The 15105-nt window shown below is 46.9% G+C and overlaps 1 protein-coding gene across 6 annotated transcripts in view; it reads right to left on the bottom strand.

The window, feature by feature from the left end:
- Positions 1-15105, bottom strand: part of NSD1 (nuclear receptor binding SET domain protein 1) — a 59362-nt gene that overhangs the window by 10638 nt on the left and 33619 nt on the right. For all 6 annotated transcript variants that reach the window (XM_065848910.2, XM_071814664.1, XM_071814662.1 and 3 more), the window contains exons 11-21: positions 12545-12688; positions 12016-12139; positions 11302-11502; positions 9722-9901; positions 9241-9397; positions 8740-8945; positions 8082-8194; positions 6583-6852; positions 5146-5262; positions 3617-3758; positions 3068-3174 (exon numbers count right to left, since the gene is read on the bottom strand). In XM_065848910.2, coding sequence (XP_065704982.2) covers positions 3068-3174; positions 3617-3758; positions 5146-5262; positions 6583-6852; positions 8082-8194; positions 8740-8945; positions 9241-9397; positions 9722-9901; positions 11302-11502; positions 12016-12139; positions 12545-12688 — 1761 coding nt within the window. The remainder of the gene's footprint in view (positions 1-3067; positions 3175-3616; positions 3759-5145; positions 5263-6582; positions 6853-8081; positions 8195-8739; positions 8946-9240; positions 9398-9721; positions 9902-11301; positions 11503-12015; positions 12140-12544; positions 12689-15105) is intronic.

Below are 15105 nucleotides of genomic sequence, written 5' to 3' on the forward strand. Positions count from 1 at the left end.
CGACTATCTGCAAAATGAGGGGATATTTTCAAAGTTTCAGATCCTTCTGCAGGACAAGAGAGACAGAAGATTAAGGGATACATTGTTTAGAGGTACAGTGCTTAGTTTATATTTAACTAATAATTATGTATTGTAAGTAAGAGACTAAACAATTACAACTAACAGCATCAACTGTAGATGTATTGTACGTCAGATTTTCAAAAACTGTAATGCATATGTAATAATCATGTGAATATAAGCAATGCAAGATCATCCAGTCTTTGGAGCACTTATGGAGGATGATCCCCACTGTTCCCCAGCACTGATAAAATAAAGAATGCTGCTTAACAGTATAATTGACTCTGCTAAGTTTATCTCTTCATATAAATTTTTATTTGAAAGAGCCTAGTTAGAAATGTGATGTATACAATTAGCAAGAGCAGGAAGAGGAGCCAGGGCTGTCTGCTGTCACTGAGCTTGTGCCACCTCTCGCTGCCTCTTCAGGTCCTTGGTCACAGCACCTGGGTCTCCTTGCACCTGTGACTCTCACATGTGGGCTCCCCAGGCCTTCCTGCACTTTTTGATGTTCCTCACCCCCTCTATATATTCAGTCTGAATTTATTTGTGATTGATTTTCAAAGCTATTTGGGTTTGTGTCAACATCGATCTTGTTCTGCAGGTTTTTCTCTCCCTGAAGTTACCACCAGGACACACTCTCCTTTTCACAAACCAAACACTTTCATGGTCTGCACCTCCACGCTTCCCAATGGCTTTTCTCTGCCTCTACTGAGTTTATTTCTCCAAAACACAAGTTACAGAAATCATACACTTTACTTCGTATGATGCCTCACAGGCCATGTACAGTGGCATCAACACTTCCCCAAATAAATGGGAAATCCCTCCCAAAGCACTGCCCGCATTTGCCTTTTTTTTCACAGCCACGTCACCACAGCAGCTCAGTCCTGCACAAAAGCTCCTTCTCCACCACGAGAGACCATCGATGATCATCTCCCTGCAGATTTGTTTCTTCTGTTACCCTCCAGGTGTACACTCTGATGTACCAAATGACTGATCTCCAGGGGCTCCCCGGTTATAACCAGTTATTCCTTTGCGATTGCTCCCACCTCTCCTTCTCCAGTACCAGTGACACCACAGATCTGTGTCACCAGTACAGTTCAACCCCCTTGCTCCCAACAGCTGTGTCAAAGGCAGTAAGGGCATAAACACAACTGGTCCCAAGACTGGAATCTAAATGGTTCAAGTGCTCTCTTTGGTGCAAGGTTTCCTCCAATGCTGCCTCCCCAATGCCAGGTCCTCAGACCGCTCCTCTCCTATAAAAATTAAAAACAAAACCACCCAGAAACATTTAAAAACCTCTGTCTCCAGATCTAGATCATGTAGTTATCCAGCTGTCCTGCCTCCAGGGAGTTTCATTTCTTGATTGTTTCCTTCCCCTTCACATGTGGATATTTGTTTTCATGCCCCTAGACAATGGGGCCAAGTCTGGCCTCTCTTATCACTGAGAATGCAGGCAGGGAAATCACTCCATCTAAGCTATTCCACCTATTCTCAGTGTCTAGTACCTTGGCCATCTAATTACAAAGAGAGTAAGAAAAACCTTTCACAGCTAATTTGAATGTCTAAGCCAGGTCTAACAGCTGGACTAAGTGATTTCCAGTCAGAAAGGTCACTTTTAAGAGTGAACTTGAGTATAATCAGCCAAGTTTTGTCTTGTTGTATCTTCAGGATGCTTAAAAATGCAGCTACTATGTGACTAATTTAGAAAAAAAAAAAGGTTAAAAAAATAATAATAAAAAACCCAACCAAAAATCCCAACCAACCAACATGAACAAACACAAACAAAAAATCAAGGTACTGCTTCCTTGAATATTGTTTCTTATCCCACCTCATCAAGATGGAATGAGTTGCCTCAGGCATCACACCAGAACATCAATGCCAACTAAAGGGCACCTTTCTCTGATTTCCATCATGCAACCTGCAATTGCTGGCCAAAAAAATGACACTCAAGCCATGTATAACACAGGAGCAGTACAAAATCAATTGAACTTTACATCTCAACCCCAAAACAAACTGAATACACCAGATGTGTAATTCACCTCATCTGTCAACTTCTGAAGACATTTGTTTGCCTATCATAAGTTAATTCTTTCTGCTGAACTAAGCTCTCCGGAGGATTCAAAAAACCTTCCTTATATTATATATTGACAGGGCTTAACAACTGTGGTGCTGGAGCTTTTAACCCTTAACAGTGGGTAAGTCAGCCACCAGTTCCCACATGCCAGAGCAAAGGGATTACAGACTGATCTGGTGAAGCTCTTGAAACAAAACCCAACAGCTGAGACACAGATTTAGCTGGTGACAGCTGGGAACTTGGCCAACAGCTCCTGTTATTCTCCTTTTCCCAACAAGAACCAGCTCACACAAGGAGGTAATTGAAATAAATTCCTTTTGCTGCAACAATTCCAGTTACAAAACAAAGCCTTCAGAAGTCAGTGAGTTCAAAAAGCTAGTGATTTTTCTACTAGAGATATAGCAAATTTATTACTCGTGTCTGACGTGTAAACTTCAGTCGCTTAACTAAAAGAAAGCAAAACAGGAACTGTTTTATTGCAGCAAAGATGGTGATGCAGAGGCCTTGTGGCTCTGAAACAACTTCAGGATGAAGGAATGTGAGTTTGCATGCTCACAATTTACTACGGTCTTCACTTTGGGAAATGAGCTGAGCTGTGGTTTTTTGGTTATCCAACGGGAGTCTTGCCCATGCCTGCCCTTTGCTGCTCTAGTGCAGTGGAAATTGTCACGATAATAAGCAGAAAAATCTGAAAAAAAAAAATTATCTACACTTTTGGTGTAAAATCCTGTCGTTGTTTATACAAACTCTAATAATTGAGATCAAAAATCTGCTCCCTCAGAATGAAAACTTGCATATTCAACTCATTTCAAGCAGTGTTCTCATGGCCACACCGAAACCAGACGGATTAGTCTTCCTGAGATCTCCACATCAAATGATACACATCTATGCAAAGAGGTGATTTGGAAGAACAAAAGCTTAAAAGAGGCATCATACCTTTGGCCGTACTCCTAGGAAGCCGCTGCAATTTGGGGCACCACATTTACAAACGGTCTTTCCGTTTCCCAAACACTCCAGATTGTAGTTGAAAGTCAGCTCAGTCCCTGGCACAGAAGCAGAACAAAACCAAGCAAGTTGTAATGCCTGACGGGGCAGAACGTCTTAGTGCTGAATAAAAGCACTTGTGAAAGATACTAACATTAATGACTGTCACAGCTGCACAAGGATTCCAACTATCCATCTCCCCACAGACCTGTGTGGATTGGAAATTCAGCACAACCCCACACTCCTACCACATCCTACAGCCAAAAGAAGCATTCACCCCCAAGCTGTAGCAGGCTTAGTTCCGCTTCTTGACCCTGTAAATTAGAACTAAGAACCTCCATTTATACCATGGACTTATGTGTTTCATTGTGTCAGTACTGGTGTCAAGTCTGCCTATAAGAAAACAAAAATTAAATACCTTCCCATGGAGCTACAAGCCCTTTCCTTACAGAAATACTCCTATACTTGTACTTGTGGCACCGACAGAACAGGGCTCCTTACCAGCTTTGATATTCACAAGTGCGAAGAGCCCAACCCGAGTATCGCCATTCACACACCACTTCTGAGTCTCACAGTTTGGCTGGCAGCAATGGTTCATGAATCGAGCATAATTGCCCTTTGGTCCAGCATCAATGATCCGATCCTGGAATTGCAAAACAACAACAACAAAAAAAAAAAAAACAGAAAAACACATTTAATAAACTGTCATTTCCTGCTCAAGGAAATGTGGGGTACCAGTGTGCCAGGAAAGCATTAATCAGGAGTGAAAAGCACAAGCAAGGCATCTGATTACGTCTGCAACGCACCTGAGTACACGTGTTTTAACCAAATACAAGTGGCAGGGTGTCACGGGGTCACCTGGACAGTCAACTCACACCCAACCAGGTTCCATAGGCTGATGTCTCTGGTCAGCGCTGGCAAGTCACACAGTAATAGTCTCCTGTGCACCATCATCTTCCTCCACAAAGACCCACAGGCTCCTGCACAGCCAGGAAAGCGCTACCGCTGCTTTCCGTGAAGTTCTCCCTGCGGTGGCGGTGCGGGACAACCACCACACCAGCACACTTCCAAGGCAGCACCTGAGGCTTTGACTTCTGCTTAAAAGCAAAATACCAGTTCCTACTTCTTGTACATCAATGTATAGAAGGAAAACAGGAACAGTATGTCATGTGTGAGGTACACTCCTGTGCTGCACACTACCATTTGTTAGATTGAGTCAGAGAGAAGAGGGCGGCTGCACCTGAGATCTGGGTTTGTAATAACGAGGGAGATAATTAACACTCAGTTTTGTCCCAGCTCCCACTCATCAGCCAGATAAAGAGAACAAGATATGCTCATTGAATTTGCAGCAGGAAGAGGGGAGACCCAGAAAGCAGTTCCACTGTTATCCTGTCCAACACTCAACAGCTTCTTCCCATACCCATTTTCACAGTTTCCTTCTAATCTTTCCAAGGTTTAGTGACAGAGTGTGGAAAGCTGCTGACAAAACTACTCACCTCTGAAAGTCAGGAGCTCACACCAACAACCCGGCCTCCAGGACCACTGAGGAGTCTGCGGGGTAACAAACTCCAACGTTTTACTTAGATCAGCAAGACCTGGGATTTGAACTTAGGAGGGTCTCGCTATGCCCAATACTTGTACACCTGAGCACTGGTGCCTCCTCTGGCATGCACCAGCCCAGCTCTGGACACTCCACGGTTCAGCTCTGGGAAGGGTCCTGAGGTTACAAATTCACCTCATTATGCTGAAACAGCACCTGCGATCCTCAGACTACTGCACCCAGACAACTGCCTCACCCCTTCTGAACAACCTCCAATGGTTGGTTCAGAGTTTCCTCCTAATCCTGGTATCAAACAAACTTCTCTACCGCATGTTGATTCTTTTAGTCTTTTCTGTAGTGGAAATGCAGACCAGCTCATGAGCAATTCTTACCACCTTTTTACTTGCTGGAGAAAACCCCCTATCATGCCTTCCTTGCAATCATTTTAATTCTGCCTAGGAACCTGGCAAGAGAAATTCCTTCCACATACCTTATCCAGTGTCAACATGTAGAAATTGGTGATGTCATGCTCCTGAGCATAGCGGATTCGGGCTCTGCACTCCTCTTCATCAATTAGCTCCCCGACATACTCATTAACAAATTCACCCTGTCAGAGAGAAAACAACAAACTGGTAAGACAAGCTCCCTCCAGGATTGAGGGACATCCACCTTTGTGCTAAAACTCACTTCCCGTTTCCTTTGTGGAAATCTCTTCATAAACATCTTCCCTTCTCCTATTGCAACAAGCCTGACCTATAATCCAAGAGCCCTGAATCATTCCTCCGTTTCACACACTCAACGAATAACTTGAAATCAATTAAATAAAGCTACCAGATTATTCTTTGTGCTATGGAAAGAATTAACATTCCTGGACAGCATAAAAGTAAACCACAAGAAGCTCAAAGCACAGCATAACAATGTTCCAGCTGGAAACAATACCCTTTGGGGACCGACCACACGGAGCAGCTGATGCACCTACGGCACCTGCTCCTGCAGCAAACCCACGGAGTTCCCTGCAGCAAAGTGCAGCAGAGACTGCGCTGTACCCAGCAAAGGGACCCCCAGCTCTGCTCCTTGGGGGCTGCCAGGTGCCTCCGTAAATAACTGGGTTTTGCTGTTTCCAGACTGTCTGCTAAAAGTGAAACACCACAGGTGCACGGAACGGCAAGAGAGATCCTTTAACCTACATCACAGCACAAAGTAAAGCCTCAACACGACAGACTCACACTTCTTCATCCTGCTATGGAAAGGACAGCAGAAAGATAAGCCCTCCCCCATTGTCCCCACTCCTTTTTCAAACATTATTCTCCTACTATGCTAACTGTCCTCTTCCACTTCACCCTTTCTTAGCTTTGGGGTTCTCTTTGCTTTACTGTTCTTCATTCAGCACACACGTGTGTCCACAGAACTACTGTTCTCTAGATGTAAAAAATATATACAAGTGTTCTAGCTGGAGATACCAGTTTCAGCAGTAATAGTAGCCATTTCCAAGACGTTACCCCTTTATAAGAGCCAAGCCCTGGTTTCAGTTTTGGATGAAGATTCTCATGCTGGAAAAGCCTGGCTATTCAAGAATGGGGGAGAGGTATAATCACTGCTCCCTGTCTGGAAATCCTAAGCACTGTTTTTGGGCCAGTGTTGTGGTATACTCATAAAGTCCATTGTCCATATGAGCAGACAGATGGAGCAATGATCTTTCTTACCCTGTGGGACACCAACATGCAAACCATTTTCTTGGTTAGCTGAGCCAAGACATTCTTGTCAGGACTGGAAAGTCAAATTCATCCACTTCTTTCCTAAATGGCATTCTATGGCAAAAGTTGTCTTCAAATTACGGAAGACAGTAGTTATTCTGATCTATTGAAACCAACACTGAGCAAGAGAGAAGTGGCAACAGAAAATCACATGCAGAAACAAGAGTATGTACCTTTCTGATGTCTGTTTTGGCTTGCAAGCCCCAGCCTCGTGCCAGCGTGCGGAAAATCTGTACCTCGGGATACTGGCGCTTGGAGAAGCACTGGTTCTGGCAGCGCTCCCCAGCAGGGCAGACCATGGGGTGGCATTCATAGAGCAACATGCGATTGATGCATTCCGAGTCCAGGCCGCATGGGTTTTCATCTGTTGGTTTGCAGTTGCAACGCGGTATCTCGGACAGGTCTGCAGTGAAGATCTGCACCTTACCCACCGGCCGGTTCACCTTGAATGCACAAGAAAGACAACAAGTTATCCTGACAGTCACCGTTATGCTCAGCCCCTGCCTACAGTCTGACAGGCTGCAGTGCCAGCTGGTTACAGCGAGGGGCAGAAGGACACAAGGACAGGCACATATTGACTTTTGGGCACGCGGTTTCAAGAAGTACACAGTTATAAGCTTTTCCTTACAGCCCTGAGTTTTGATTCTGTTACCTTCCAGCTGTTTTGTGCTCTTGGCTGTCCCTATGAGAACCAGGCCTGTGGCAGAGTAGAGAGGGCACACCTACACACCAGGCCACAAGCAGTTTGTGCTCTACCCAACTGTAAATGAAAGAAAAACCAGACAAGGCTGGGGTTGGAAGCCCAAAGAGGAGCTCAGAGTCAAGCCAAGGAGCTCTCTAAAAATTGCTCTGGAAGGAAGTAGAGTGCAGCACAGGTGGAGACACAACTGGAGTGTCTGTGACACAAGCAGGGTCCTTTGGTTTTGGTTACGGCAGCCAACGCTGGAATGCAGCTAAAAGAGTCAGGACTTTGGAGACAGACACTGAAGAAAACCTCCTTGCTGTTCTTTGCCTGGGCGAGCAACACCATTGTCTCCCTTTCCTCTCCCAGAACACAAAAGGAGGGGATCATTTAGCAAAACTATTCCAGCCCCCACACAATGTATCCGGTCCCACCACAGAGCAAAGTTTCAGCGCTGGCAGCCTGCCCAAGGCTGGCCTAGTCCTGATCCTTCTCTACTGTTTAAAGGCAAACCCTGCGGAAAACCCTGAGTAATCTCTTCAACACAGCCTCCCACCTCCAAACTTCCTCATCACTCTTGTGTTCTCCTCTGCTGCTTCCCAGCTCTTACTCAGTCTGTGAGCTCATCACCTCGTTTGGAGTGACATGACTCACAGGACTGGGTTGTTCCACCACCGGACAGACAGAAGTGCCTTTGCTGGCTCTTGCAGTGCTGTTCCAAGCAACCAGGGTGCCCGACTCTCCCAGGCACTGCCAGTACAAAACCAGATCCAAAGCAGGGCCATGCTTGGAACAGCCACAACCCCGATGTGATGAAGGATCCCACGTATATTTTGTGGTGCTCCTTGGGACAGACCCCAATGTGCTGATCTCCTTAGAAGGCCAGGATGGGCAGACACAACAAGCTTTGGCCATTCCACCCTGAAGCCTGTATATCATCTGCACCAACAACTCAAGACTTCCACACCTGTCCCCCCCACCTGCCCTCACCTTGATGTGTTTGTAGGGAGGAGGTTTCTTGTCATTCTTTTTGTCTTCCTGAAGCTGCCGCAGTTCTTTCTGTGCCTTCAACTCTTCAAATCTTACTGCAGCTTCCTGAAGAGCTAAATGAGAGAACAGGTTGTGTTACGAGGAACTCGCTCTGCCCACATGGAGCTGGGCTGTCAGTGTCCACCCAGTGCTGACAGTTCAAACCACAGAGCTCCCCAGCCGCATCCTTCAGAGGCCGAGGTTCACCAGAGGAGCGTGAAGAAAAGGCCAGTGCTGTAGGGCAGGAGTTACAGTGAGGGATCTGCCCGTGGGGGAGGAAGCATCCAAACTGTCAGCTGGCTTTGCCTGCTTTTGGGCAGAGGTGTCAGGCAGCTGCACTCACAACTCTCAAGTGCATTTTTATATACAGATACCAACAAAGCAGCAGCTCACTCAGATTTTGAGTGGCTATGTCAGAGTTGGAGAAGCATTCAAAATCTGCACACTCTTCTCCCTCTTTGGGAGTCACACCAAATAATACTCCAAGTGTGCTGGATGATAGATAAGTAGCAGCTCATTCTACAAATTTAATTGCACTTAAGCTCTAAGATAACATTTTCCTGTTACAAGAATGCTACTTCTCCACACGGGAATGAACAGAAGAACATGTACAAGTTACCTTTCTTGTATATGCCATCCACGCCCTTTCCCATCTTGTCTTTGCTGCTGACATCACCTTCCATGTAAGGGAACACACGGGCTTGGTGCGTCCACAGGTAATCCTTGGAGCCGAAGAACAGCACAGGGAACTCGCCGATGTCATGTTTCATCTTCTGGATGTTGACAGGAATTGTCCTAGGATGGCAAATCTCAGCTGGCCACCACCTGCAACACAGGGAAAGGCAGATGAAACCTCTGGCTTCCTCACTGCCAACCACCTCAGAAGCACGCTACTGTGTGGAGACACATGGGAAAAGTGCATGAGGGCTACCAGCAAGGCTGGCAGGGAGACAGGAGACTACTGGAGATGGAAACACACACTTTGCCAGCTGCTAAATGCATGCAAAAAAGCCAGAGACTGCTGCACTGTACCCTGCAGAGAGGAGCAGCTTCTCACCTCAGTCGCCATGAGCACTGCATGAAGAAGGGATGGGGACAAGTCTGTTCTACCTTCACCTACCTGTAGCGCCCAACTTTCACCCAGACTACTTCTTTGTAGTGTGGTTTTTTGCCTGCCTTGCAATCATTACAATACCAGCTTCCCTCTGGCATCTCAATGTTTAGACACTCACGGTGAAATGCAGCCGGGCACGACTCGCAGCATAAAAGGCTGCCCCCTGCAAAGAAAAGGAGGAGGAATTATCAGAATCACTGCGCACGAGTCCTGAACTCCACACTTCCAGACAGATACAGCAGAGAACAGGGCATGATGCTCTTGTGCAAACCCTTTTCAAAAGTTGTGCCCCACTCACGCTGCAAGAACCCTTCTAAGGATCCAGAAGTTGTCCAAGCCTGAAGCTGGACTTCAATGGGCTGCACAGGAAGGCAACTTGTTTTAGTTCTCACTACCACACTCAGGACTAGCAAAGCTTCTGCCTGCTCTAGTGACTTCTCATCACCCCATCGCTTGGTGACAGGGGACCCAGAACAGCTCGTCTCACCTTCTGAGCAGACAAAGCACCAGCTGACATTGACGTGCTCGTGGTTGCGGCAGCCCCTCCGTGCAGTGAAGTGGTTGGGGCAGATGATGCTGTTGGAGGCGAGGACCACGGAGCCGGCGGCGAGGCAGAAGTCGTTGGAGTGGTACGCGACCGGACATCGCACACAGCGCATCAAGCGACCTGGCATCGGAACACGTTGGGAACACAGTGAACCTCTAAAGGAGGCTGAGATTGTCTTTCCTCCCAACACTAGTCTCTACTGAAACCTAAGCTCAAAACAAGCAACTACAGGTGATCTTCAGAAAAGGAAACAGACCTTTAATTTCTATAGACCATCCATGACAAACTCACTAGATTCCTACCAAATTTTAAAATATATAATATTAAAATATATAAAAATACATATTTGTATATAATAGATACATAATTGCATTATTTAGAGGTGAAAAACACCCTGCATGCTATGCAGAAACAGTTCAAGAGTTCACAGCCTGGGACTGCTTCCTATCATACACAAATAATTAGTAATCAACTCAGACAGTAATTACATAGGGGGGTGTTCCAAGTGCTTAGCTGTGCATAATGAAATCAATCCGTACAGCTTCTGAAAACATCAGCACTTGCCTCTCTATCAGATTTTTAACCTGAAATTCCAGAAGGGAGAATTCCGAATTGCCTACAGGTCTAATTTACGCAAGGTTTCTCGAGCCTGTTTTCAGTTCCTCACAGGAGACTATGAACAGGGAGAAGAGGTGGGAGGGAAGTGGTAAATTTGACCACTGAGAACCAGCAGCCAGAGGAACACAACGCAAACGTTCGGTGGGGAAGTGGTCAGCTGTGGGCTGTGGGTCTCAATGTTATCTTCCACACCAAATACTGATACATGGGGAAAAAAAGACAACTTTAACACAGACTGTGAGGATAAAAATAGAGCTGGTCTTACTGCCACTCATCATAAGATACTGAGAATTTAAAGAAAGGCAGTTTTAGAAGCGAATGTACAGGGCAATCACACAGAAGTTTTAAGTTTAATCATGTGAGATAAAGGTCAAGGTATTGCAGACAACAGCTCAAACAATGTTTCCCTGAGAGGCTCAACCCAAGGGTGCCACTACTACAAGTCAAGAGTTTGCATTATAAAAAAAGGACAATTAGACCTATATCACAGTTTTTACTACGCTGCTCTCTGTGCCGTTGCCTTGGTAGCCAGTGCTGCTACGCGGGCACTGTCTGCAGCACTGGCAGGGTGAAAAAAAGTACATATAGCTCCAGACTTATTCAAAAACCCAGAGAGGCATGTGGCACCGCTGGACGTGCAGGCATCCGAGTGTCTGGGCAGACGAGAACATTTGAGCTGCCGTGTCTGACCATCAGGAGTGCTGATGAGCAGCAGCCTCACACACAGACACCTCCTCGCACTCCTGAGAGAGGCTGTTCCTTGGCAAACCCTACAGCGAGCGCTGTGGCAAGGACAGAACATCAACATGAGGAACTAGTGGACCAGGTAACTGCACAGTGGACGTGAAACAAAAAAAAGCTTCTAACTGCATCCTCTAGACCACTCTAGAAGATTTCAGTACCTTTAGATGCAGAGATGTTTGCTGGGTTAGCAGCATGACAAGTCATGCAGATGTGTAGGGAGCATCGGAAGCCCTTGTTCTGCATGACTGTGGGTGGATACTTTTGTATGCACGCTTCGTGGTAATACTTCCCACAGAGGGGCAGCAAGCACCGTTTGACATCTTCCCCACAGCTCTTGCACACAAAGCAGGTATGGACCCCTGGAGAAAGAGCAGCAGACGGAACACCGGTCACATAAATGAAGACTTGATGCTTCCACCAGTCTGGGTGTTAGCACAGCACAGCTTCACAACCTGCTGTGCCCATCCCAAAGCACAGGTCTCTGCAGCAGACTCTGTTTGTCTGCAGCTGCAATAAATCTCCAGATGGAAAAAAATACTATAGTTGTGATTCCAGGTCAGGGAAAAATAAGTAGAAAAAGTCAACATCCCTGCTTAGACATTGCCTCCTTTCCAGCCCTCTCTCTAGTCTCAGATAAGAATTTCCCCTTCTCCTTCCCACCAGATCCTGGACATTCACTTCTTCATACCCCACACGCTGAAATTAACAGCAAGACCAGTTAATTAGTAAGTCATTTTAAAACATCAGACTAATAATCAGAAGACTAAGAGCTATTTAGCAACCCTACTGTGGGCACATCACTCCAGCAAAGGAAGCACCAGGTAAGTGTGTAGCAAGTCCCCGTCCTTCTGCGCTCACAAAAGCTGCTGTACCTGTGGAACACTCGTTGCAGATGAACTTGCCCTTTGGCATCTCGGAGAGCCCAAGGCACTGCAGGTGGAAAGCACCACAGCACTGCGCCTCACAGAGCAGCAACTCCCCCGGTTTCTCGCAGATCTGTGGGGAAAGAAGCACAATGGCAGCTCTGAGCGTCCCCAACTCATCCACGTGCTGGCCAGGACTGCCAGCACAGACCCTCCATGGAAAAGTGCCAAATTCCCCTTGTGTTAGTTAATTCAGGTAATTTGTGCATCGTCGCTGCCATTCACCATCCAGTCTCTGTTACCACACATCTGCTAAAATGAAACCTAAGTCTCTTAGGTCTCACTAACATCTGTGAACTTTAGCAGGCGGAGAGGCAATCAGAGGAAAGGCTCAATTCAGAGCACAAAAAGCTGGTGAATTCCACAATAAGCACCTTGAGGCTACCTGGGCTTATCTGTGGCACCAGCATGTCCTAGAACTTACACAAACACACTGTACAGCGGTAAAGTTTCAGAGAGATTTCTTCAAGGACACTACCTGACACACATTCTCCTTGAGAGCTGCTCCTCCTCCACGCTCCCCCTGCATCTTTTTGGACGAAGGCACTCCGTGGTCGTTCTCTGACCCCTCTTCATTACCCTCTTTGGGGCTTGCAGCAGTCCCATGAACTGACGTCTCCCCCTTTAAAAAGAAATTCATAATCAGCGCTGTCAGTAGTTCCTTTTCCTGACTTGGAAAATACAAATTCAGACACTGAGCCTGTAACAAGTTTGGCACTTGGTCAGTGTATGTTACCCACCCCAGAGAGAACATCCCCCATGCAGTTCCACCAAAAGACTTACAAGGAAAGAGTTTACCACATAATTAAAAAAAAAATACATGTTCAACACAATTATTTTCTTGTGTGTAACCTCTCTCTGAAGAAGGTAATGCCCTGCATACAAACAAACCAGGTAGGTTGGAATAGCCTGAAGCATACTACATGCTAATGTCTGCTTGCCCTGGAAATGCAAACAAAAAACTTCAAATTATCTTTATTGCAGTTTCCACCCAGCAAACGAGCCAGACTTTTCCCCACACTTGTCTCAGCTTGTTCTAGCTCATGTAAAATACAGACACATAGGTACCCGAGGGCTGTGCTGGTAAGAACAAGCTGGGCAACGCCAAAGAGAACAGTGCAGCAGGGCATTTACACCATCCTGCCAGGACAGAGTCCTTCATGAGTACCTGTCCTGTATGAGTATTGCAGCACTGATCATAACATCTACTGCTGAAAGAGCATCCTGTTGAGGAGAGGGGTTCCAATGGTAAAGACCCAACTGCACCCTCAGGGGTCAACTCAGGGATCCTGCCACAGGGCTTCCCAAGGTGGAAGGACACCTGGCGACGTGTCCACGGGACCAGCCCAGACACCGTAAGAGGGAAGGAGAGCAGCAGGTATCCTAGAGACGCTTTTTTCTACCACAAGATACTCCTGTCCTGAAGCTGCACGGGGCAGCACTGCCTTTACTTTTGCCAGGACAGGGAATGCCACCCTGACGGACTCCAGGCTTTTGGGGACAGCCCAGGCAACACCTCGGTGGCCTCACCAGCCCCAGCTGCCACTCCAGACTCTATTCTTTAACATCCCAGCTCACTGCAGTGAACTGAGTGGTCTCAGTGCGCAGCTCCCCGCTTCTTCTTGGGTCACCACCTCACACCCAGTGCGTGTCCAGACACAAACTGTTCACCAGAAAGACCCTGTGAGGGACTCGGCACTGGCAGAAGCAGCAGCCACCGCTCCCACCCCTTCAGCCCCGCTCCGTGTTGGGTGTCCAGCTAACGATCGGGAGAGGGAGCTTTGCACCACTTTCTGTATGGGAGCTGTGGTGCTACTAAAGCTTGTAAACTGAACTGAAAGCCCTCTGAACACATTATTAATATGGGCAAAACAAGGACATAAACATCCCATAAAGTTTAAAGCTGGAAAACCCTGGAGCTAGCTTTTAGATCAGATAATGATGCTTCCTCTGGTTGTTTTTTTTCATTCCCTAAAAGCAGCAGTACACTTTTCTTTGAGAACACTTTAAAGCCATGTGAGTTCTGCAGAGCAATGATGCACAGGTGCACTGACAGTATATTACAGCACACAATACAAAGATGGATGGTATCAATTTTCTCTATTGAGCACAAAGAAGAGCAGAGTCCCAGCTACAGACTACTGCCAGTCCAACATACCACACAGCATACAGACTTGCAGACTATCATCAGCATCTCGCTGGAAAGCTGGTAGCGATGCAGCCTGTGGGAATACTGATAACGGACATGTAAGCTGCTGACATTCTACCACACAGCCTGGCAGAGGAAAGGGAAAGGTCTCTGTGGTGTTGGTAAAACGTCCATCTACAACATGACACCACCTTTGCCTTTATATGCAATAGCATTTTCTCAAGCTAAGCGCTATGACACTCCTGCTAGTATTTCTGCTAGGAATTACAGTCTGCTGCAAGGCCGCCCTCTGTCCAAAAGACTTGCTTTGGCTCCTGGAACACTCCAGGAGCAGCACCAGCAACCAGTGCTCCAAGGACTGGGTACAGCTCAGGTCCTCCTACTCCTACACAGGTTCTCCCTCTTCTGCTCAGGTCAGCAGTGACCTCAGGCTTGCATGGGTCACTGTAACGGAGAACAAGAGCAGGGTTAACCAGCTACTGGTATGGGCAGATATCAGCTGTAGCTTCTGCTTACACTGGGGGGCCCAGTGTTACAAAGGGAGCTCGGTCCCCCTCGTGGTCACCGAGGTCCCTGTCAGGAGGGGCAGGGTGCTGGTGAACAGCCCTCTGTCCCCTGTGCTCAGCGGCACCACCTTCCTGCTTCAGCTAAGGTTTCAAGATGGTGTTTTGGAACAGGGGGGTATAACCAGACTTGCTACAGAGGTATAAGCAATTTAGAACTGGCTTGGGTCTTCCCATCCTTCAGGCCGCTTTCTACTATGGCTGCCAGGACTCCTCATTTTGAACCTTGACGGCCGTGTTTCACATGTTATTGGAATGGGAAGGTAAAATGCACCCAGGAGTCACAGAGGGTTAACCAGCAACTCTCTGGTCAGATCTGAAAGCATT

This window comes from Patagioenas fasciata, chromosome 14, assembly GCF_037038585.1.
Source record: "Patagioenas fasciata isolate bPatFas1 chromosome 14, bPatFas1.hap1, whole genome shotgun sequence".
Classification (NCBI taxonomy): domain Eukaryota; kingdom Metazoa; phylum Chordata; class Aves; order Columbiformes; family Columbidae; genus Patagioenas; species Patagioenas fasciata.